Source organism: Lemur catta, chromosome 20, assembly GCF_020740605.2.
Source record: "Lemur catta isolate mLemCat1 chromosome 20, mLemCat1.pri, whole genome shotgun sequence".
Taxonomy (NCBI): Eukaryota; Metazoa; Chordata; class Mammalia; order Primates; family Lemuridae; genus Lemur; species Lemur catta.
In genome coordinates this window covers 33,232,328-33,254,487 of record NC_059147.1, presented here as the reverse complement: position 1 = coordinate 33,254,487, position 22,160 = coordinate 33,232,328, and the positions used below count along the sequence as shown (strand labels likewise).

The 22,160-nt window shown below is 52.2% G+C and overlaps 2 protein-coding genes across 4 annotated transcripts in view; one reads left to right on the top strand and one right to left on the bottom strand.

Moving 5' to 3' along the window:
• Positions 1-995: 995 nt before the first annotated feature.
• Positions 996-7,334, bottom strand: LOC123625099 (translation initiation factor IF-2-like). Its single transcript, XM_045533311.1, has 2 exons — positions 6,940-7,334; positions 996-1,309 (listed from the first exon to the last, which is right to left on the bottom strand). Exons 1-2 carry the CDS (start codon positions 7,332-7,334, stop codon positions 1,201-1,203), a joined length of 504 nt encoding a protein of 167 aa, XP_045389267.1. The 3' UTR covers positions 996-1,200.
• FBXO31 (F-box protein 31) overlaps positions 7,288-22,160 on the top strand; it is a 28,554-nt gene continuing 13,681 nt past the window's right edge. The window contains exons 1-3 of one of the 3 annotated variants that reach the window (XM_045533740.1): positions 12,987-13,180; positions 17,207-17,278; positions 19,075-19,161. In XM_045533740.1, the coding sequence (XP_045389696.1) occupies positions 13,174-13,180; positions 17,207-17,278; positions 19,075-19,161 (166 nt within the window). In that variant the 5' untranslated portion in view covers positions 12,987-13,173. Of the gene's footprint in view, positions 7,682-12,986; positions 13,181-17,206; positions 17,279-17,304; positions 18,013-19,074; positions 19,162-22,160 lie in introns of those variants that run through there. The other 2 variants (XM_045533739.1, XM_045533741.1) reach the window with 2 other exon arrangements.

Sequence of the window (22,160 nt, the reverse complement as noted above, 5' to 3'; positions counted from 1 at the left end):
CCTCGCGGGGGCGCTCACCCGGGGGCTGGAGCCGGCCGGACGGCGACACTGCTGTCCCCGTCGTGCCAAACGGGTGAAGCGGCCGGGCCTGGAGCGGCTTCCGGAGTGGCCACGCTGCTCTTGAGTCACCCAGCCTCAGTTTCCCAGCGTTGCATGCTGATGACCAACGCCGTTGCCACTTGGAAGCAAAGATGATTGTTTTCGCTGTTCCGTGGCGTATCCTATCTCGGGGATAAGGTTTCGGTTTCTTTGTGGTAGTGGCTGTCGGATCTAACACATCTCAGTTCGTTGTTGTTTTTAAGGACACTCCACTGGTAACTCCTACCACGTGTTGTCTGGACCAGGAAGAGAACTGATAGAATCCAACCTTGGAGAACGTCTGGGAGAATTGGGCTTTGTGTTAAGGCCTTCGTGTGGGGCGAGTTCCTTTGACACGATACTACAGCTCCTGGGTGACATCTGGAAGTCCCTTGTGCTGTCACATCGGCTGCTACCCACCACCCACGCGTCTCAAATAACGAGTCATTTTCATACTCTGAGTCTTTCAACCACTAAACCAAATGAGCAACCCTAAAAGAAGTAACGAACTTAATAAGGTTCAGACTCCTTTGTAAAAGGGCAAGGATATTTTAGAACTCCAAGTGTTTCGTGAGGAACAAAAGTAGTCTGTAGTCTGTAAAGCGCTTTGCTACGTTTAGTAATTATCGTTACTGCACATCTCAGCGTAGGAAGAGCACATCGTTATGAACAGCGCTAGATTCTTCGGCTGTTTTTGCCTTTTAGTATCTAATACTTTGAAACAGTCCCATCATTCCAGGCTTTCCCCTTTTGACTTTGTAAAAGCCTTTCTTAAATGCCTGTTTGATGAAGTAATTGAATTAGGCTAATGTACTCTATCTTATCAACTAGAAACATACAAAGATACATTTCTCAAAGTGGTTTTATACAGTTGAGATTTCTTATGGAAAAGGTAAATATTGTTGTAGATCCTTGTACAATTAATTATTCCTGGGGTGGGGGGGAATAAAAAAAATTATTCCCACCACCAGGAGAATGTTAGTTGTAGTTCTTTATTCTACTGTTTATGAAATTAAAAGTGCATTTGTGCACATGCCACTTTGTTTTCTTTTTTTTCTCTTTCTGTCATTTTCAAAAATCTCTAATAGTTATACAATTAATAAAGAGTAGTACTTAAACATTCTACCTAGTTCCCAAAGTTCCAAAGGAAGACTTTTCGAGCTCCAGGTGTGCCATCACATGAGTTAGGACGGTGTTCTTTGGAAGATGTCTGTGGCTTGGTTCTCTTCTACTGTGTAAAAATTGAAAAAAAGGACATCCAGTGAGTGTACATTATGTACCCACCTTCTGCCAAATGCAAAATTACCAGTTTTGAAATCTTAAAAGAGAGTGGACTATGTATTACTTTCTTTTTTGCATTTTTATGATATTAAATATTGACTGGTGAGTGCTTTCTTGGCTTAATTTCTTTGTAAGGAATGAGCTTTTTCTTTCTCTTTTGGGACAACTGTTCCAAATGCAAGAAGAGGGAAAAAAATCGATATCTGGCATATGGAGATGGGGGGGAGGGGAAGGAGAGTCTCTTATTTTCCTACCCTTAGGCATCCGTAAAGCTTTGTCAGATTACCCCAGACCTTGGGTTCATAGAGGAAGTAGCCTCAAGGGATATGGTAGTGATGGGCCAGGGTCGCTCTTTGTGTTTTTGGAATACAGTACTAAAGTCCACATTTGCAGAGCTGTTATAGTTCTACCCCTAACTTATAATTCCAGCTTAAATTTAAAACCACACATCCCTCTGTGTTTCTCAGGAAGTAATCCAAAGCACTTGGAGGTCAAGATGTTGCATAAGCATGAATCCATGTAAGAACAGCACATTTAGACACGTAATATATAAATTACACTTATTCATATACAAATAAATACAAATTCAGAAGCAACTTCGTGTAACTTTTGAAAGCAGAAGTGTGCTTGAATATATATAAAACATGTCATGTGACCCAAAAGACCATTTAATGTAGTGAACAATATTCAGTGGCAAATATTACTCATGAATTATTTTGAGCTAGTGAGCATGATTATGGTATGATTTTTAAAATCAGTAATATTAACATAAACATTAATGTTCCCTGAAATAATCCATGTAAAGCAGAAGGGCAAGAATACATCTTTTAGTTTATTCAATGTTTTCTCTAGGAATTTCATGGTGTTTTTTTTTTTTTTTTTCAAATAATCAGTCATTCTAGAAAGCTCAGCAGTGGCCGTTTTATTTTTATTTCTTTATTTTTTGTTTCTTTTTTTAAGGGAGTCAAAGGAAACAGTAGGAGTGGAGAAGCAACAAAGGAATCTGTAACTGGTTGTGATCAATCAGTTGTACACACCACTGCAAGCAGACCAGCCTACAGCGACAGTTTAACTCACCCCATTTCTTTTTTCAAGCCACGAAATGACCATGACCATAGGGGAAATGATGTAACTGCTAAAAGTCGAAGTGTGATCTTCCAGCATTAATGATGTAAGTGGCACTAAATCATGCTGTCCAGCGACGTCTAAGAATCTGTCAAATGAAGCAGGAACATGACCCCGCAGTCCACAACACGTTAGGGTTACCCTCGCCACACTCAACATGGAGGGCACGTCCCGCGGAGGATCCGCTCAGCGCCCCGGCCCGCCGGGCTTGGCCCGCCTCCCCTCCCTCTGGTTGGCCGCCGTCCGTGCCATCCAGGCTGCCATTGGCCAGGTGTCCGATCAATCGTGGTGTCACCGCTCTGCTCTTTAGAACAAGTAAACAAACAAGTATTGCCCAAGAGCAGTGGCGGGAGCTATTCTCAGGAGGGACTTAGTCAGGAGGATCTAAAAGCTGACACTCAGTAGCTCGCGGGCGTTGGGTGCTGGCGGGGTTGTCAGCAGCCAGGGCAGGTGTTGTGCCTTGGTTTCCTGTCCCCAGGGAAGCTCGGCCTCTGTGTACATGTTGAGACAGCGCAGATTAGTACTGGCGGTTCCATAAATCCTTCGCACAGCCTGGAGTTATTTCTTGAGAGTGTGTAACAACCGGTGGGACTGCGTGAGGTCCCACCACCTTTTTGTTTGCGTGTTTAATTCCAAGGAAACTGTAGGATCGCTGCTGTTTACAGCTTGGGCTCCAGAGGGACTGTGACCCTCTTGTTTAGGTAGCCTTTGAGTATTTTCCCTTCTTTCTGGTTAATTTGACTGTTTCTTCTGAGCGGTGGGTATGATGCCATTTTATTCACACCCGGATTCTGAGAATTCGTACAGGTAAAATTAACCTGGTTTTCTTAACTCCAAGAAATATGATTTCCAGTGACCTTTGAGACAACCAACTCAAAAATGCCCAGCCCTATATTACTACTTATTTCCTTAGATGTTATCAGTTCTTCTGACAAAGAGCCCATTATTGTAAAGCCTGATTACAGTGTTAAAACAAAGGATCTCTTCTATCTAGTGCTCCCACATTTTAGAATGAATGCACCCTCCTATTGTTCTCTGTAAAGGATGTAGTGCTACATGAGGGATTATAAAAGTGTTTCAAGGATGCATTAAGCTTTCAGGATGCGATGTGTAATAGTTCTCCGCTGGCACTGACTCTTTCCTCTTCCCACCAGCTTGGTTTGTGCAAGCTGTCACAGCGTCCTTTTTGTTTGTTTGTTTGTTTTTTTAAAGGGTATATGAACAGAAACACATTTATTACAAAAAAACAAAAACAAAAACAAATTCACATTGTGTTGAGCTATAATATGGCAGCAGATAAAAAAAATATTTTTACACAGTTTAAGATAACTCCTAATAGAACATAGTCTTGTTGCCACGTTGACAGGACACAGGATTCAAAGTACTTAGCGGCGAGTGAAGCGGGCGTCCCTTTCTGCTCGGGTGGTCAGTGCTGATCCCCCCACCGGCAGCTGTGGAAGATGGAAGATGGATCACTGTACACAGCTTCTGTTAATCCTGCTGTCAGTCTCTTTTATCCCCTAGTCCTGTGATTTTCAACTGTGCTTATCCACGTGTCACCTTCGTCTGTACTGTTATTATCATTTCCTTTTAAACAGTTTTTTTATTTTTTTGAGACAGTCTCACTCCATCACCCCAGCTTGAGTGCAGTGGCGCCATCGTAACTCACAGCAACCTCAAACTCATGGGCTCAAGCGATCTTCCTGCCTCAGCCTCCCGAGTCTCTGGGACTACAGGCACATGCTACCACACCTGGCTGATTTTTCTATTTTTAGTAAAGACAGGGTGTGGCTCTTGCTCACGCTGGTCTTGAACTTCTGACCCCAAGTGATCCACTGGCCTTGGCCTCCCAGAGTCCTAGGATTACAGGCGTGAGCCACTGTGCCTGGCCACAATTCACTTTTTATTTAAAGTATTTAAAAATAGCTTTGTCACCAGCAGTAACATCCTTGCAATCATAATTTTGATTTACTAACTACATTTTGACTTATGTATATTGAATACTAAACCAGTATAAAAATGCTCATGTACCACATAAACTCACCGTGCATACAAGACCACACTGCACACTGAAGCCCAGGTTGGCTTCCCAAAACACCACTTTCATCCCTATGTCATCTGTCATTCCCAGATTCATGAATGTTTAACCTGGTGTTTCAGGAGTTCAAATTCTGGTCATCTCATGTTGATATGGTTATTTATATTTTCATGTGTATGTCTTTTCCCCCTTTTAAAAATTTTCTTTTATTCTTAATTATACAAATAATATATGAATACTTCCTCACCATTAAGGTACCTAAAGACTAAAGAAAAAGTAAAAGTTTCTGTTGACCACCATCCAATCCCTTACAGCCTCAGAGATAAACACTGTTACCAGTTTGGAATATTTTCTTGCTGAACAGAGGCGCCTCTGTACACTTCTCTATAGAAATACAAATATATTTGTATTAATTTTTTTTAATACTTTTAGAGACAAGGATCTCAGACTTTTGTACAGGCTGGCCTTGAACCTCCTGAGTAGCTGGGACGTCAGGCCTACACCACCACACCAGGCTTGCATAATTCAGATTATGAACATAGACTCATGTAACCATTCTTCTAAAGATGGAAACTTAACCAAATTATATTGTGTATTTAAATAAACTCAAAGGTTTTCTGGGGAAAAATGTGTTTTATTAATCTTTTTATACTCAGCCCCTAGTATAAGGCCTGGTAAGGGACAGATAGATTTTTTAAAAATAGATAAACTGAGGCCAGGTGTGGTGGCTCACACCTGTAATACCAGCACTTTGGGAGGCCGAGGAGGGAGGATCACTTGAGCCCAGGAGTTCAAGACCAGCCTGAGCAACATTGAGACCCCATCCCTACAAAAACATTTAAAAATTAGCCAGGTGTGTTGGCACATGCCTGTAGTCCCAGCTACTGGAGGGGGCGGGGGCTGCAGCAGGAGGATGGCTTGAGCTTAGGAGTTTGAGATTGCTGTGAACTAGGCTAATGCCCCTGCACTCTAGTTGGGGTGACAGAAAGACCCTATATCGAAAAATAAAATAAATAAACTGAAATACAAAATACAACAGTGGCAAGGATTGTACTTTAGAATCTGTGCTACAGACATGACATAGCACATAGGCTAGTCAGGCATTCTGTAAATGTTTGTGAAATTTGTGGCTGCCTTTCTGCTTGCTGAGATACTTCCTGGCTTGAATCTCTGACTGATCCTCCGGTCTTCTCTGTTTGGTTCTTGTTTCTCGTTTTTCAGTCTTTTTGACAGTTTATGTGTTTGTTTTTTTTTTCATTTAACATTTAGTCAGTGACCATTCACTGATCATAAGATGTCTGATGCCACAGCATGTGACGGGATATGTCTAGACGAGTGTGTCAAAAGGAAACATGTTTGCAATAAAACAGTAGGATGCACTACAATAAAGCGACCGTTCTCTCCTCTGGGAAAAGGCGGCAGGGTGTGGCCATTTAGTGGCACAGGGGACAGCTTGCCTGTCACAGAGCGAGTGAGGCGCAGGCTGGTTCGGGCACAGGAACAGGCGGCCCCGTGGGCAGGTGCACGGGGACTGAGCCACGCTGGGAGGGGCTCTGCGTCATCAGTGAATACTTGCAAACTCACAGGATGACTTGGCGTTTTGTTTATTTATTATTGTTTTTGAAGGAAGAGCGTTCTGACAACACTGGAGGAAGGACTGGAAAACAGAGGTCTAGGCGCAGGGAGGTCACTCGTTACAGCTATGGCTTTCCAACTGGGTGGACCCGAGATGCCCCAGGTTTGGACTTGGACGCGTCTGTCTGGCTGTTTTCATCTGAAGATGCGCTTCACGGTTTACTGGACTCTGCGTCTCACCTCCCGGAGGTGGCGCCCGTAGCGAAGCGCACGCGGTGCCGTCGAGCAGCACCGCAGCACGCGAGGGCCGGAGCCGGTGCCAAACCTGTGCGCAGCACCGCGGACGTGGGCACCGGGCGCCCCGACGGGCAGCCCCCGCCCCAGGACGGAGCAGCGTCTCAGGCTGCGCCCCTGCGCTGCGCCTTTTTAACTTCCTTCATGTTTATTAAACTATGTCACATACTCATGTGGAACCAAAGGGTCACAGGGATGTGCAGCGAGCATCCTGGGGCCACACACCATGGTAGCTACGCGTCCGCGTGTCCTCCCCAGGACAACCCCGCCTGCCAGGAGCGCGGAGGCGGCGGGGAGTGCGGTACGCAGGCGGACCGGATGCAGGTGGGTGGGGCGCAGGGGCGCGGGATTCAGGTGGGCACGCGGGACGCGGGGGCGCGGGATTCAGGTGGGCACGCGGGGCGCAGGGGCGCGGGATTCAGGTGGGCGGGGCGTGGGTACCGGTGGGCGGGGCGCGGGGCAGCGGCCTTCCCGTCGCCAGGGTCGCATTGGTGCAGTGTCGCGTTGACGTAAAGAGGAAAGCGCCGACAGACGCAGTTCAGGTGTACCTGGCTCCTGCGTTGGGCGTGGACGCGTGCCCGTCGGCGCTGGCCGTCCGCGAGAGGCGCCCGTGTTTGCACGTGTCGGCGTCGCCCTCTCCTAGAGTCACGGAGCGCCAGCTCTGTCGCCAGGGTCGTGGGCCGGCACTCGTGGACTCCCGCGCTATGTGCTCCTCGCTCCCGCAGCCCACGGCTGCTTCTCCAGTACCCGCCGCAGGCGCAGATATCGCGAGAGAGCAGGCGGGACCAGGCCCGGCCGAGGCGCCCCCGCGGCGGGGCTCCTCGGGGGCGGTGCCGGCTCTGCGTCCCGGCCGCGCGCGCCCTGCCTGCGGGGGCGTGGCCGGCGCGGGGCGGGGCCTGGCGCGCGTGCGCAGGGCGCGGCGTCCGGCCGTCGGAGCCGGCATGGCGGTGTGCGCTCGCCTCTGCGGCGTGGGCCCGTCGCGCGGGTGTCGGCGGCGCCAGCAGCGCGGGGGCCCGGCCGAGACGGCGGCGGCCGACAGCGAGCCGGACACGGACCCCGAGGAGGAGCGCATCGAGGCGGGCGCGGCGACCCTGGCCGGCCTGGGGGACGGCCCGTGCGCGGGCCCCGCGCCGCCCCCGCGCTGCTCGCTGCTGGAGCTGCCGCCCGAGCTGCTGGTGGAGATCTTCGCCTCCCTGCCCGGCACCGACCTGCCCAGCCTGGCCCAGGTCTGCACCAAGTTCCGGCGCATCCTGCACACCGACACCATCTGGAGGCGGCGCTGCCGGGAGGGTGAGCGCGCGGCTGGGTCGGGCCGGGCGGGGGTCCCGGAGCCGCGGGGTCTCGAACCTGGGAGGGGGCGGGGATTCTGGGAGGGGCAGGGGGATGGCCCGGGCCCCGGAGGAGGAGGGGTCCTGGAGGAGAGGGGCGTCCTGATCGGGTCCGGTTCTTGGACCTGGGTGGGGGCGGGGGTGGCCCCAGGGCAGGGGGACCTGTCACGGACCCGGGGCGCGGGCGCAAAGACGAGGTGTTCCCTGGTGGGGGCAGGGAGCGGCCGCGGTGCTGCCCTCGTTGGGGGTCCGGGCGGGTTGAGGGGCGCCCCCAGCCTGGGGGTCCAGGCGGGGCACCAGCTGGCGTCTGCCGGCTCCTTCCCCGCCCCTGGCCGGGCGCGGGCCCGACGGGCGAGAAGAGGGAGCTGGAGTGAGTCGGGGCGGGGGTCCCGGTGGCGGGTGGGTCTGTCCAGAGGCGGGTAGAGGCGGAGGGGCCGATTCCCGGCCCTCTCCTGTCGGGTCGTTCTCAGGAGCAGTTCCGCACCTGTCGCAAGAGGGATTTGATCAGTCCAGAGTTCAGGGCTCTCTGCGCTTAAACGTTGGCAGTCAGCGCTCATACTTTGGTGAGAAAACATCCAAACAACATAACAGCGAGGGAGATAGTAAAACTCATCAGATTCTACACAGGCCTCCCTGTACTGAGTTTAAAAAAAAAAAAAAAAAGCTCATTAGAGACTCCGGCAATCAAAGATAAACCCGCCCTTAAAATTTTAGAAAAATATTCATCCGCATACACACGTAGAGTCATGTACACATTTTTACCCAAAGGAAATCGGGGCCAAGCACGTTGGCTCACGCCTGTAATCCTAGCACTCTGGGAGGCCAAGGCAGGAGGATCGCTTGAGGTCAGTCAGAAGTTGGAGACCAGCCTGAGGCAAGGGATGGAGACCCCATCTCTACAAAAAATACAAAAAAATTAGACAGGTGTGTGGTGCATACCTGTAGTCCTAGCTGCTCAGGAGGCTGAGGCAGGAGGATTGCCTTAGCCCAGGAGTTCAAGGTTACAGTCAGGTATGATGATGTCACTGTACTACAGCCTGGGCCACAGAGAGAGACCCTGTGTCAAAAAAAAAAAACAAAAAGAAAAGAAAAGAAAAAATGCCACAGAGTAACCGTAACTGGAATTGCAGCTGAGGATAAATTCTTAACAGAAATATGCAAAGTCCTGATGAAGATGTAGAAGGAAGATGGGAGCAGACACAGGAGGACTCCTGGGTCCTGCCTTTCCCGCTGCAGTTGGGCATAGCTGTCCCGGGATAGATACAAACAATTAAAATGAAATAAATAAAAGATAGAGTGAAATCTCCCTCCTACCAACCCCTTCTGCCTGGCTGTCTGCTCACCCCCACCACAGGACCACTGTTGCTTTTCTCGTGGGTGTTCTACCTGAGGTTTTTATATGCATATAAATAAATGCAAATATCTGTTTACCCCCCACACTTTCCCCAAAGGTAGTATTGTTGTGAGCACGCTGTTGTGTCCCTAGCTGTGTTTGTTTTATTCATGATATCTCTTGTAGAGCATGCCACACCAGCTATAGAGACGGTCCTTTCTGTTACAGCCGAGTGGTCCTTGATGGCTTGCCAGTGTCACCACCTATGCATCCAGCCCCTGTTGATGGGGCTCAGGTGATTCCCAACCTTCTGCTATTGGAAATACAGCTGCTAGTCAGGTGCGGCCGCTCACAGCTATAATCATAGCACTCCGGGAGGCTGAGGCAGGAGGATTGCTTGAGCCCAGGAGTTTGAGGCTGCAGTGAATACTCTAGCCTGGGCGAAAGAGCAAGACTCTATCTCTAAAACAAAAATGTTATATACATATATATTTATTGAGGTGGGACGAGGTGGCTCATGCCTGTAACCCCAGCACTTTGGGAACCTGAGGTGGGAGGATCGCTTGAGGCCAGGAGTTTCAGACCAGCCTGAGCAACATAGCGAGACCCCGTCTCTACAAAGAAATGTATCGGCTACTTAGATTCCTCGTATTTGCACTTCTTTCATCTTTGCCTTTTTTCGTATTTTTCGTTGATTTGTGGGTTTCATTTATATAATCTGGATAGATTTGTTTACTCTATTGTAAAATGTTTTCTTATTTACAGTCATTTGCTGTTTAATTCCATTTATAGTGATTTCTGTGAAATTTCCAACTTTAATCTCAGTTACAGATTTTAAGATTTGTGCTTACGTGATAATTTGTCAGCCCAAGATCGTGACTGTGGTGGCAGCGAGGTCCTCGGAGCCTCAGTAGCTCGTTCTGGCAGCTCCAGCCCCACCCCATCCAGGGCAGTCCCCTGCGGTTGTTTTACAGGTGTCTCCTTTTGTTAGTCTGATTGTGTTTGGAAATACGTTTAGGGATAGTCACGTATGAGGCAGATCTGATCTGATTTCTCTGAGACCCGAAAGCTCATCTTTCCTGAACTTGACATTTGGTTGTGGTGGATGCTCTTAAGGCCTAAGTCAAGTTGATTTAAGTGAAAAACGAGGCTGGTCCCCGGCTGCTGGGAGGTGGATCATCCTTGCCTGTGTTTCCTGGCGGGGCAGAGCGATGGCCCCGTTTCTTAGTGTCTTGGGAGGGTGAGTGAGACTAGTCTGTGGGTTTATCACGCATTGTTTACATGTTTGCTTCCTATATTTTAATGATTGGATTTCCCAAAACAGAGAACAAGCCACAAAAATGGGAGTGGGAAAGAAGGAGCTCCTGCCTGCGTGTACTGTTTCGGAGAACTCCGCCTTGACGGTCGCAGGGCGGTCAAGTGTGCACGGTTAAGGGCTCTTCCCAAGGTGATAGGGTGATTTAGGGGCAGGGACGGGATACACTGGGAACTTAAAATGAAGTAGTTATTTATAATTCTTGGTGAGTGAGGAGCTCACCGTTTCCAGTGTCCTGTTAGCGGTAGTAGACGAGTTATTTTTACACCGCTTTGGCCTTACTCACCCCTCCGTTTTGGGAAGTGCAGTGACTCAGGCTGAAATGGGTGTTGGGGCAGCTTGGAGCTGGTGGTGTTTCTCTGGGCGGGTGAAAGAAAGTCCCTGCTGAGAAGCCAGCTCGTGCTCCTGGTACCGGGGCGAGCATGTAACCAACCACGGTGGCTCCCCCGGTGCTAGGGAACAAACCCGCACCCACCCCGGCCTCACGGCCTGGTGATGCGTCAGCCCCTTGGCTGCAGGCCTCCTGCAGTCCCTGCGTGAAGGGCTATAAATACCCGGGTTCTGAGTGCTGGGGGCAGAAGCCAACTGCTGTGTTTGCCTTTGCCCTGGCTGGGCTTTTCTTGGTTAATACTTCACGGTTCAGTGGGCGAGTTTTGCAATGCGAACCTTGACGCTGTTCACTTGTGAAATGCTTCATGAAGTCTGCCGAAGGCTGATGAGTCTTGAAAATTCAAACTCTAATTCTAAATGAAAATATTCAAATAATCACAAAAGATAGATTTAAAAAGAAGAAATGCTGATCTGTTTATTTTTCCCCTCCACCCTGAACTCCAGGTAGTAAGACAGGAGGATTGAGTATATTACTCAGCTTCAGATCTGCCAGTGTCAGGTTTTGAATTTATAATTTGTAACTAGCCTGTTTCTTCCCTTGATGGTAAATGTTTTAAGGTCATATGGAATAATATTTGTACAATATTTTGATTATTTTTGAGTCTACAGTGGGTTTAAATTTCATCATAACTAGAAATACCATTTTCCTATACAAGTGGTTAAACTTAGGATGTTTCAATTTTATGTTGGCACAAAGGCAGGACACATTCAGTGGAAACCATACTTCAAGTACCATTCTGTTGATGATTTTCAGAACATTACTCAGTAAATTACATTAGATACGTAACTTTACTACCAAATAGGCTTTGTGTTAGCTGATTTTGCCCAGCTTGTAGGCTAAGGTAAATTTCTCTCTCTTTTTTTTTTTTTTTTTGAGACAAAAGTCTCGCTTTGTCACCCTGGGTAGAATGCAGTGAGTGATGTAGTCGCAGCTCACTGCAGCCTCAGACTCCTGGGTTCAAGCGATCCTCTTGCCTCAGCCTCCCGAGTAGCTAGGAGTACAGGGACATGCCACCATACCTGGCTAATTTTAAATTTTTTGTAGAGATGGTGTTTTGCTGTGTTCCCCAGGCTGGTCTCCAGCTCCTGGACTCAAGTGACCCTTCTGCCCCAGTGCTGGGGCTACAGGTGTGAGCCACCATGCCCAGCCTCAGTGCATTTTCAATGTAGGATATTTTCAACTTCCAGTGGGTTTATTGGAGTGTAACCCCATCACAATTCCAAAAGTGTCTGTAATGTCTGATGTTTATTTACAATAAAAATCGGAAATTAAAAACCAATATTTAATTTTGTTTTTACATGCAGAAGAAAATGCAATTTCTGTTCTATTTGATTTGCTGATGCAAAACATGAAAAATGTGGCTTTTATGAAATACGGCTGCAGTTGAGGGGTCATCTCAGGAAGAGGTGAAATGAAATTGTTGGTTTTACAGTTGGCTGTAGGCTCGGGGCTGAGGAGGGAGGATCGCTTGAGCTCAGGAGTTGGAGACCAGCCTGGGCAAAATAGCCAGATCCCATCTCAAGAAAAGAGAAAATAAAATTGGCTTTGGGAATATTTCACGATTCCTGCTAAGTGGATGCTTGTTGAGCCCCTGGTTCTGGTGGCAGGGGTGGTGGGGTGGCATCTTGGGGAATAAACTGCCCAGATAGTGGAGACCTGGGGACCCAGCCCGGAGGGGGCTGCCCCGCCTCCCGCGTGTGCGGCTGGGTCTCAGCTGTGGGAGAGACTCGGCCTGTCCTCCTGCCTCGCCACTGGGAGGAGTGCAGCTCTCTGTGTTGTGCGTTGAGTATCACACGCTGCTTTATAGAGCAAAGCAGGGTAAAGGAAAATGGGGCTTCTTAGGGGACATGTTTTTTAAACCCTGCGTCTTTTATCACTGTCCAGGGGAACATTTTTTAAGACTTATTATTATTTTTTTTTTAACTCTAAAGGAGTAAGCTAGAAAGTGAATCTGGTGCCCAGAAGTGGAGTCCAGGTTTTCCGGTCCCCCCTACGTAACTGGACAGACCCTAGTGACTTGGCCAAGGGAATCAATTGGTTGCTGGAAGCCCTGACATTGCCGTTCCTACCATTTCTGGGTGTTTGTAACTCGATGTATCTTGGGACCTGGGGTTTGTCCCTCTGACTGGAAAGGGCTTATAAACACAAGGGCATCTTGCGAGTTTGGAGAGGAACAAGTGTCCTCTTGAAAAACAAATCCGCCCCCGCCTTCCCTCCCCTTTCTGGAGATGGCCAGGGTTTGGAACTCGTGAGTCAGCATCCTTGGACAGAGATGCCTTCCCGGTCACCCTGGGGACATGGAGCAGAGGGAGGTAGCGGGACGCACCAGGCCTGCCTGGTGTCAGTGGAGGAGGAGGAAGTGTCTGAAATCTGAGGGAAGGTCTGGGGTGAGATGGTCCAGAGTTACACTGACAAATGAGGGGTGAGTGGCGTCACAGGGGTGTCTGTGCCCTTCAGGAAGGAGGATGTCTGGGCATGACGGATGGGCCTCAGTGGGAGGCGGCTGCCTGGGCCGGTGGGAGCCTGTCGTGGGGGCTGGACGGCGCTGGAGGTCCACTGGCTGTGAGAGCCACGCTTCTGCGGGCCCTGCTGCCCTGAGACTGTCTTTGCAGAGATCGGACTGGTTGAGAATTAAGTCCCCCTGATTTGGCAGTTTTGGCTGTCCTGTTGAGCATCCCGGGTAGTCTGTGTGTCTGATGAAGACACGTAGGGATTGGGTCCAGGTTTTGGTTTTTATGTTCTTCCCACCCTGAGCTGGGCTGGCTGCAGGAGTGTTCTCCAGATCTACTGCGTTACTTAAAAACAGAGTTCCGTGCAGTCACGGTAATGGCTGAGTCACAGTGAGCGTGGCGAGGCACAGCACAGGTCTGAGGTCCCTGCTGGTGGTTGGAGCCCTGTCCTGGGAGCCTGGAGTTGCCCCTCCGCTGCTCCCAGCTCACTCCCTGTGCCTTAACTTCCTCTGTAGCCTCAGGAGCAAAAGAGTTTCCGACGTATCTCCTTAAGGGTTATAATCGTCCCCTAATTTAGTGCAAATGCAGTCTTTCCAATCAACACTGCCCCTTAGTTTTAAAGCGGGCAGGACACGTTCCTTGAGCATGTGTCCTTGGCCCCTGCTGCCCACGAGCCTCAGAGTCCCAGCCACCGTCGGCGCCTTCCCTGAGGCTCCATCGCTGACGGGGGTGCCTGTGCGCTCTCGCTTGAGTTCTCCGCCTGCACATCCAGCCTCGCCCGCTCCACTCTCCCGGGCTGACCCCAGCCCGGCGTTCGAGTCCCTGGGGCTGGGGCAGAGGTCCCTTTCCACGCTTATCTCACGCACCCGCCAGCGTGCCTCTGATGGCGTCCTGGCGACAGTGCCTTTCTCTTGAGGCGCTTTTGGGAGTGTGATGCCAAGTTCCATCTGATTATGGTCCCCAGCACCCACCCAGGGCACAGAGTCATGACCCCGCGTCTCTCACCACCACCTGCCCCCATGCGAGGCGTGAGTAGCATCACGGTGCTGTGGAGGGCGCACCCCTGTCCCCTGCATGCTCTCTTCCAGGGAGGAGCCTCCACAAGCAGCAGGGTCTGGGGTGGGCGCGAGACTCGTGGTGGCGGCAGTCCCGGGGCACGTTGGGGATGGCGGGTTCCAGGAAGGCACCCCCAAGCCTTGCCCGGCGAGACACAGTCCGTGGGTTGCTTCCCTTCCACTTCTTGGAACTAGAGCAGTATGCGCTGTTTGAAATCATGTGTAGATTAGTTTTCTTGCTTTCCCTTGCGGGTGGTGTCGGGTGTTGGTAAAGGCTTGTTTTGAGAAGTGGGCGCTGGTCGGATCGAGTTGAGCAGATGCGGCTGCTGCTCCTGGCCGGACTCTTCTGTGACGCCCCCGCCCTCGTGGTCAGCCCGGCCTGGCGGCCCCTGTTCTCCTCCCCTCTCCGCTCCCCAGCTTGCCCCTCGCCTTCTGGGCACACTGCCTCCCCTTTGTCTCCTGCTCTTCACGTGGAGCCTTTGCTTACGCAGATGAGCAGAGGCAGCTGCATTTATCAGAAACAGCTTCTACCCAGTTAAAGCAACATTTTTCTCACCTTGTTTCTAAACTTACTCTTTTTGGAAGCAATGAAAGTTAAATTTAAAAAATAAATTAAAACCATTTTTGCAGTCCTTGGCATAGAGGCAATTTCCAGGTGTGGGTCTTAATGTTTTTACAGAGGGTGAAAGAGGCAATTTTATAATTACTACAAATATCTTTATATGCTCACAGAAAACATTATAATCACTAGGTAATCTGATAGTAACTTTCGTGTTTAGTCTGCGGAGTTAAGCTAACCCGGGGGCAGCAGGTGCCCCCAGGCCTCTGGTTCACCCCGAGGAGTTGGCTGCCCTCAGGCATTCGCTGTGGAGCGTCCCCACTTTCCCAGGCAAATCCGCACTTGCAGGTTCTCCCCGGGCCTTTGGAATTGAGGGGAACGAGCGTGCACTGTCCACAGTGAAGTGCACACAGGTCCCGCCTGCCTGCTGAGCATGCCCAGCCGTCCAGAGCCACGCCGGGCTGCCGCAGTGCTCACTAGAACGCGCTGAGTCTTCAGGGCAGAGGGCGAGGAAAGCCCACTTTGGAGCTTCCCGTGTGTCCAGACAAGTTTCTGTAGGTCAGTCCTCCTCCCACGCACGGTCCCATCTGCAGGACGCACGCCGGGCGCTCCCTTTGGTCCATGTTGCCAACAGTGTTTGCAGCCCCTTCCTCCTCCGCGACTTTGCAGAACTACCTTGACTGCAGCAATCGATCGGAAGAACAGATTGTGTTGTATCAACATAACTGAAATAAGATTTTAATAGAGCGCGCAGGTGGGCGGCGTCTCAGGTGTGCTCAGGTGACCGCCAGCGCTGCGGCAGTGAGCCTGCCCGCCTGCCTGTCCCCGCTCTGCGGCCCGTTTCCCCCAACGTCGCCTTGCCGGTGGTGACTGTTGCTGATGAGTATTCTCTTTTCGCCAGTTAGAACTGCAGACTGCTAAGAGTTGGGAAGGGGAATTTAGAGATGATCTAGTCTAATCCCTTTCATGTACAGGTGGGAAGTGAAGAGGTCTATTGCTGTGGTCACCTGTAGCTCAGCTGCACACTTGATCCCGGCTCCCCGGAGAGTGGGCCTTGCCGAGCCTCCGCAGACTTTCTTTCTGTGTGTTTTTGCCGTTGTAGGCAGGCGCCTCAGACAGTCGGAACTCTCCCAAACCAACAGACAAAACTCCTTGGACGAAATTATGTAATTTTCCTCATTGGTATTTCATCGCTGACAAATTGTCACTCGAGAGACTCTTCCCAGTCCTTGGTCCCACCTGGGAGGCAATGTCACATCCCAGTCACCTGGGACATCCAGGCAAACTGCGGTGAGCTGGTGTCATTCCCTTTGTCCTCACAAGCAGGTGGCAGGGCTGGTTCTCAGAGTGGCCCCTGCACTTCCTTGAACTTGTCTTTGGGTCATCGTCCCTGGCCCTCATTGAAGGGAGGACAAGGTCCCTGTTCCCTGGGCTGGTTTGCAGTGAGGACAGACTCCCCACTACCCCCAAGCTCTTGTTCCTTTGTGGGAGTCACATCCACTCGCCGAGCCTGTCTCCTAAGCGTTGAGACAGATGACGTGGTGCGTCCCACGGGATGCAGCACAGCGATGCCGGCAGGCCTGGTGTGGTGCTGGCACGTGGGAGGCTGCTGGGGCCGACGGCAGTTCTGTGGGAGGAAGGTCAGCTCCCCAGGTGCTGTCCTTCCAAAGCCTGGCTGAGACCTGAGCCGGAGGAGCCGGCAGGGTGTGGGTTGGGACATGTGGGTGGTGACTATGAATAGTGGAGCTGGGCTGGGAGGGGGACAGGAGGAGGGGCAGGAGGGTGCCGGCAGTGGGGTGTGAACAAGGAGAGTGGGAAGGTGCCAGGGAACCTTTCACTGACCCCCGGCCCAGGGCAGACATTGCACAAGGGACGGATGTCCACCTCCTCCCTGTGACTCACGTGGTCCTCGACGACTGGCCTCACAGCTGAGTGGAACAGAATTGGTGGCGTGGTGAGGTGCACGGGGTTGAAAAGGCCTTTGTGGCCGTCTGGGCCCTAACACCAGTGGCGATTGCGTTTCCATGGGGACGTGGCACTGTGTCTGGACAGCTGAATTTCTGCCACACGTTATTCATAAACCAGGGATTGTCTGAGTTTGCTTTGTGTGGTTAGGCTTCTAGAGCACAGCAGAATGGACAGCGCAGACTATTATTTCATTGAGGGTGACGCTGACACAGAGAACAATGGTGTCACTGGTGGACGAGGGCGTTGCCTGACTGTGGGGACAACCAGGGAGGCCCCCATGATGAGACACGCACACTCGGGAGCAGGGCCAAGGCCACACTGCATTTGCCCTTGTCGCGCGGCCGTCAGCGGTCTGTCCACTCCTGTTGCTTTGTGATTTCTAGGTGTTAAATTTCAGCAACTGTTTCTTGTTGCAGAGTACGGTGTCTGTGAAAACTTGCGGAAACTGGAGATCACGGGCGTGTCCTGTCGGGACGTGTATGCGAAGCGTGAGTAAATCTGTTACCATCCATTGTTCACTTCGTACCAGAAGTGGACGGTGCACATCAGCGATCAGTGATGAGAACAGTTCGGCCCATGGGTCTGTTTTCTCAGACGCTAACTCACACCTACAGTCTGCGTTTTAGATACAGCCCTGGTGGTGACAGCACCAGGATTGGGGCACTGTGTCATTAGCTTTTCCGTGCATCGTGGGTATGGTGTCCCTTGCTAGGCATCCTGGACCCCTGGATCTGAGGGAGGTGGCCGCATGGGAAACAGCCCCGGTGCTCCTGGCGCTGCCTGCTGCTCTGGGCCTGCAGCCTGGCAGGGTGTGGCCAGACGCTTCCTGGGCGGCCTCCTCCGTCCAGCCCCCCAGGGGCAGAGAGGCTGCCCCTGCCCCACTGAAGCTCCACCTTCCCCTCCGATTTCCGTGAGCAGGTTGAGCCTCCAACGCCCTATTTCCTTTTTCCCTGGATCCTTTGCTTGCCGGAGTCGTGTGTGACATTCACGGAGTACTCAGCGTCCTTCCTCAGCCCCAAACTGCCTCCCCAGCCAGCCTTTCTTCAGCGCCAGGAATGTTTCCGTGTCTCGCTTTGTGGATGAAGCTGGCTGCTCTGGGTAGTCAGTGGTTTCCACGAGTGTCTCGTACGGCACGTTTTCCTCTTCTCACAGCTCTTTGAGTCTGTTAAGCTGTTTGACCCATACTGTCTCAAAGCAGCGTGAAGACAGATTTCTAAGAGCTGTAAGCACCAGAAGTAACACCCCGGTGGGGACAGGGGTGTGTGAGCCTGCCCAGGTGTTAGTGCCACCTGGAGCATAGTGCACAGGTGCAGCCCATCCTGGCTGGGGGGAGGGGGCAGAGGGGTGCTGGGCCCTGCATTCCACTGTCCTGTGGGAGAGGTTGTCGGGCACATTGGGCTGGAGACGGCGTGGCTGAGGTAGAGCAGGAGTGGGTGCAGGAGAGGGGACGGGCCAACGGGACCTCGGGAAATGACAGGGTCCCACTCTGTCCCCCAGGCTGGAGCGCAGTGGTGTAATCACAGCTCACTGCAGCCTCCAGCTCCTGGGCTCAAACCATCTTCCTGCTACAGGTGTGCGACACTGCGCCCAGCAGCAGATTTTTCACTGCAGATTCTTGACCGCTTGAAAATTTATGAAAAATGTAGAGAGAGTAATCATACTATCTGCACCAGCCAAAGCAAATGTTAGTTTTCATTTTCACAATACAGGAACTATGTTTTTGTGAATTTGCTTTGAAAGCCATGTCCAGGGGAAAATTCCTTTGTTTTGGGAACAAGTAGCAGAAGAAAATCAGCTGTAGTTCCTGGAACAGCTGGTTGAGTCGGCCAGCCTTGGTTCAGCGGTGACAAGGTCTGACATTGAATTAGCAGGCTGGGAAACGTCATCCTTTATCAAAAACAAAACAAACACATGCTGGCACTGGGTGAGGTGAGCATCTTATGGGGCAAGGATTCCCTGGATGGTCACCCCAGGTACCTGTTGGCCATGACACCCACTCCTCCCCTCCTGAGCCCCAGTGAGCCGTGGCAACTTAGTGGGACCCGTCTCTAAAACAATTTAAAAAATAAATTTGCTAGGCATGGTGGTGCATGCCTGTAGTCCCAGCCACTTGGGAGGTTGAGGCAGGAGGATCGCTTGAGCCCAGGAGTTTGGGGTTGCAGTGAGCTAGGCTGACACCACTGTACTCCAGCCTGGGTGACAGAGCGAGAGCCTGTCTCAAAGAAGAAAAAACAGTCTTGAAAAAGGAGCCATCCTTAGCCCTTTCCCTGCTGTGTCTATTCAGGTATAAACCCACGCGTGAAGTCGGGACGTTTTATGAAAATCCTCCCTGATTACGAGCACATGGAGTACAGAGATGTGTACACCTGCCGTATGTACCTCCCCTGGCTTGGCTTGTGCGGCAGCAAGCACGCCTGGAACCCGCATGAAGAGGGTCTGAGCACAGAGTGGGCCGCTGGGTCCCGAGTGCAAGCTGCCCTCCTGGCTTTCGCTGTGTGTTCACTTGGCCGCGGTGTTGCTCTGTGGTTGGCCACGGCAGAGCGCAGGCCCCGGGGAAGCCATGTGTGGGCCGGGTTTGGGTCGCACCGATGGAGATCGCCCCGTGGCACATGTTAACCTTGGTGGTCCATGGAGGAAGCGACTGCAGAAAGTCAGGCAGAGGCAGAGAGTCACGCAGAGGCAGAGAGGAGAGAACAGCAGAAGCTTTAAACCTTTTCTAGGATGAAATGTTGACTTTTAAGCTTTATTAGTTAATCACATTTTAATAGCATGTATGTTTGAAAAAAATCACATACTCACAGTGGACAAGCGCAGGTAGCTCCAGTCCGTTCTGTAGAACCAAGTCCCTCTTCCATCTGGAGATTTTCCTGAGCCGCAGTCAGGACGGTAAGGCTGTGTTGGTGGCGTCAGCTCGGAGTGGGCGGTGGAGGCGGAGGCGGTGGACTGCAGCTGTGAAGAAAGAGGCTGGAAACGCCTGCCTGCACTGGCGGCCGTGGACCCCGCTGTCCCCGCCCCTGCCGGTCCCTTCAGGCCTCAGCGTGCCCAGCTCTCAGTGTGGCCCGCTGGGAGCACACCCGCTTCCAAGTTTTATAAACACCCAATTTCTGACAGCTCCTGCCAGGAGCAGAAAGAATAAGAGCAGTTCACAGGATTTTTCCCAGCACCCGCCGGACCCTGGGCAGACAGCTGCAGTTTGGTAACTGGAGCCCACGTTGTTTAGGGGACAGTCCTGAAGTTGCTGCAGGGATGCCTGGTGTGGTCAGCTGCTTTGGGTGGCGTCTGCGCTCCCTGCACGGCCACTAACAGACCTGCCTTGTGCGTGTGAACAGGTGTGGAGGTGACCTGGCTGGCTGGGTGGACATCGCGGGCAGCAGACACGCGGGGGCTGCGTGAACAGCATCCTGGGGCGGGGAGGGGCTGAGACTGCGGGGGGAGGGGGGGCACGTCTGAAGACATCAGTGCTTTCCCTTCCCGGTCCCTCTGGAAATAGCCGCTAGAACATTTTGTTGTAGACGACCAGCTCTTCCTGCCTAGCAGTCGATGCAGGGGCCGTCTCCAGCCCCGTGGGCGAGAACAGCTGATGGAGCGAGAACTGATGAGAACAATTGATCCCACTGTGCTGACTGGAACCGCCTGGCCTGGGCGTTGCAATACAAGTGGACAGTCATTCAGTGACGTCATCTACCTGTCCCGGGGTCCCTCCGGAGCTTACACCGTGGAGCTGGGGTGAACCCTGGCAAACCCGGGGCAGGCTGGGCCTCTGGCACCCAGGGAGCCCCCAGGAGTGTGCTAGGGGGGCTTTCTGCAGCTTCCGAGGGGTAGACCCCGCTGCCGCTGGGGGGACTTTGGAGCGTCCGGACTGTGAGCCTCATGTGTGGTGCTCCTCGGTGCCTGTGCGGGCGCGTTGCTGCAGACTGTCTCCGTGGGTGCGCTCCCGTCCCCTCTGAGGTGTCAGTGTCGTTACAACAATGGTCATTGTGGAAAACCTGGAAAATCCAGAAAATATAACAAAAAGCATCAGTTGTAACATTGGTTGCATTTTTCTGGGGACACATTTAAACAGTGACAGGTCTGTTTGCTCCATGACCTGCTAGAATACCAGGAAAAAAGTTCATGTGCGTGAAAAAAGACACCCAATTCAACCACCTCAGTTTGAAGGCCGTCCTGTATCTGTGTTTTCAGTGTTCGTGTGTTCTTAGCGTGTTTAATGGAGGGCGCCTCAAACTTCACTCTGTGCTGTCCACGTGACCTTTCGGAAGTCTGCTGGGACGGTTGGCTGAGTGTTTTGGGACCTCACGCTGTTTGAGTTTCCGTCACCCTCGAGCTGTGAGACGGTGGTGTTCCCTGGCCATGTTTTCCTGTGGACCCCGTGGCTTTGGGTCAGGGAGGCCCCGGGGGGCCAGACGTGGAGTACTGAGCCCACTCCCCTGACGCAGGGCCGTCCGCGTAGCAGCAGGTCAGGCTGGCGAAGGCCGAGGACCCCAGCTCTGCCGAGTAGGTTTGTGACCTCAGATTGGCTTCTTTCGGGGTATCTTTCCTGCTCGTTTCTTCTCTTGGCCATATGTTGCTGCCTGGTACTCTGGATAGTTGGCGTCTGTAGGGTGTTGGGAGTATTACGGAGAAGCGCATTGTCAAGACGCATCTGACACAGGTACTTGTGTGCCCACCGATGGAGACAGTCACAGTGCACTTTGAACTTGAAAATGACTGCGTGCAGCCATAGGCGCTAGGTCTTGATGGCGGCTCCAGGTTGCGCTAAGCAGATACAGGGGTGGGGGCGGCGTCACCCCCCACGTGGTAAGGCGATGGAGGGCCACTTTTGACCCTCAGGTGACTTGGGCACTTGGCTGCACAGAGCAGCCTGCCACTCGGAGCTGGTGACGCTGCGGGACCGAGAGGCGGGAAGGAGGTGGTTGGGAAGCATGAAGACAGAAGTGCTCCGGCGCCTTCCCTGCCGTGCGCAGTGGCACTGCTGTCCTGTGCTGGTGGGCCGTGCGGGGGCCTGCGCCATCCCTCCTCTGTGTTTGGTGTTGCCAGTGTGCCGGTTTCACGCTTCGCCGTTCTGCGTTCCGTCCTGTTGCCGGCCAGGAGTTAGCTGGCAGGGCCGGGATGGAGTGTTTCCTGTCAGTGCCTTTAACACCTGGAATTACAGCAATGTGTCCGCCCCAGAGGATTAGTCTAACGTTTTCCAGGCTCTCCTCTTGGGCCAGATCTGTGGTCCTGCAAGTGTGGTCCCAGGCCAGCCGCATCAGCGACTTTGGGGAACTTGTTAAAATACTGGTTCTCTGGCTCCTGCCCGGCAGGACTCTGGGCTGAGCCTGGTGTCTGTGGTAACAGGCCCTTGGGCGGGGTTCAACCGTGCGCCGTCCC

What these genes read in the sequence shown, in the direction of transcription:
- LOC123625099 (XM_045533311.1), bottom strand. Translation starts at nt 7,334, where the DNA reads ATGCCGGCTCCGACGGCCGGACGCCGCGCCCTGCGCACGCGCGCCAGG. An exon ending in ACGCCCAACGCAGGAGCCAG is followed by an intron (nt 1,310 to 6,939) that starts GTACACCTGAAC and finishes ATTTTTACACAG; the next exon opens with TAGAAGAGAACCAAGCCACA.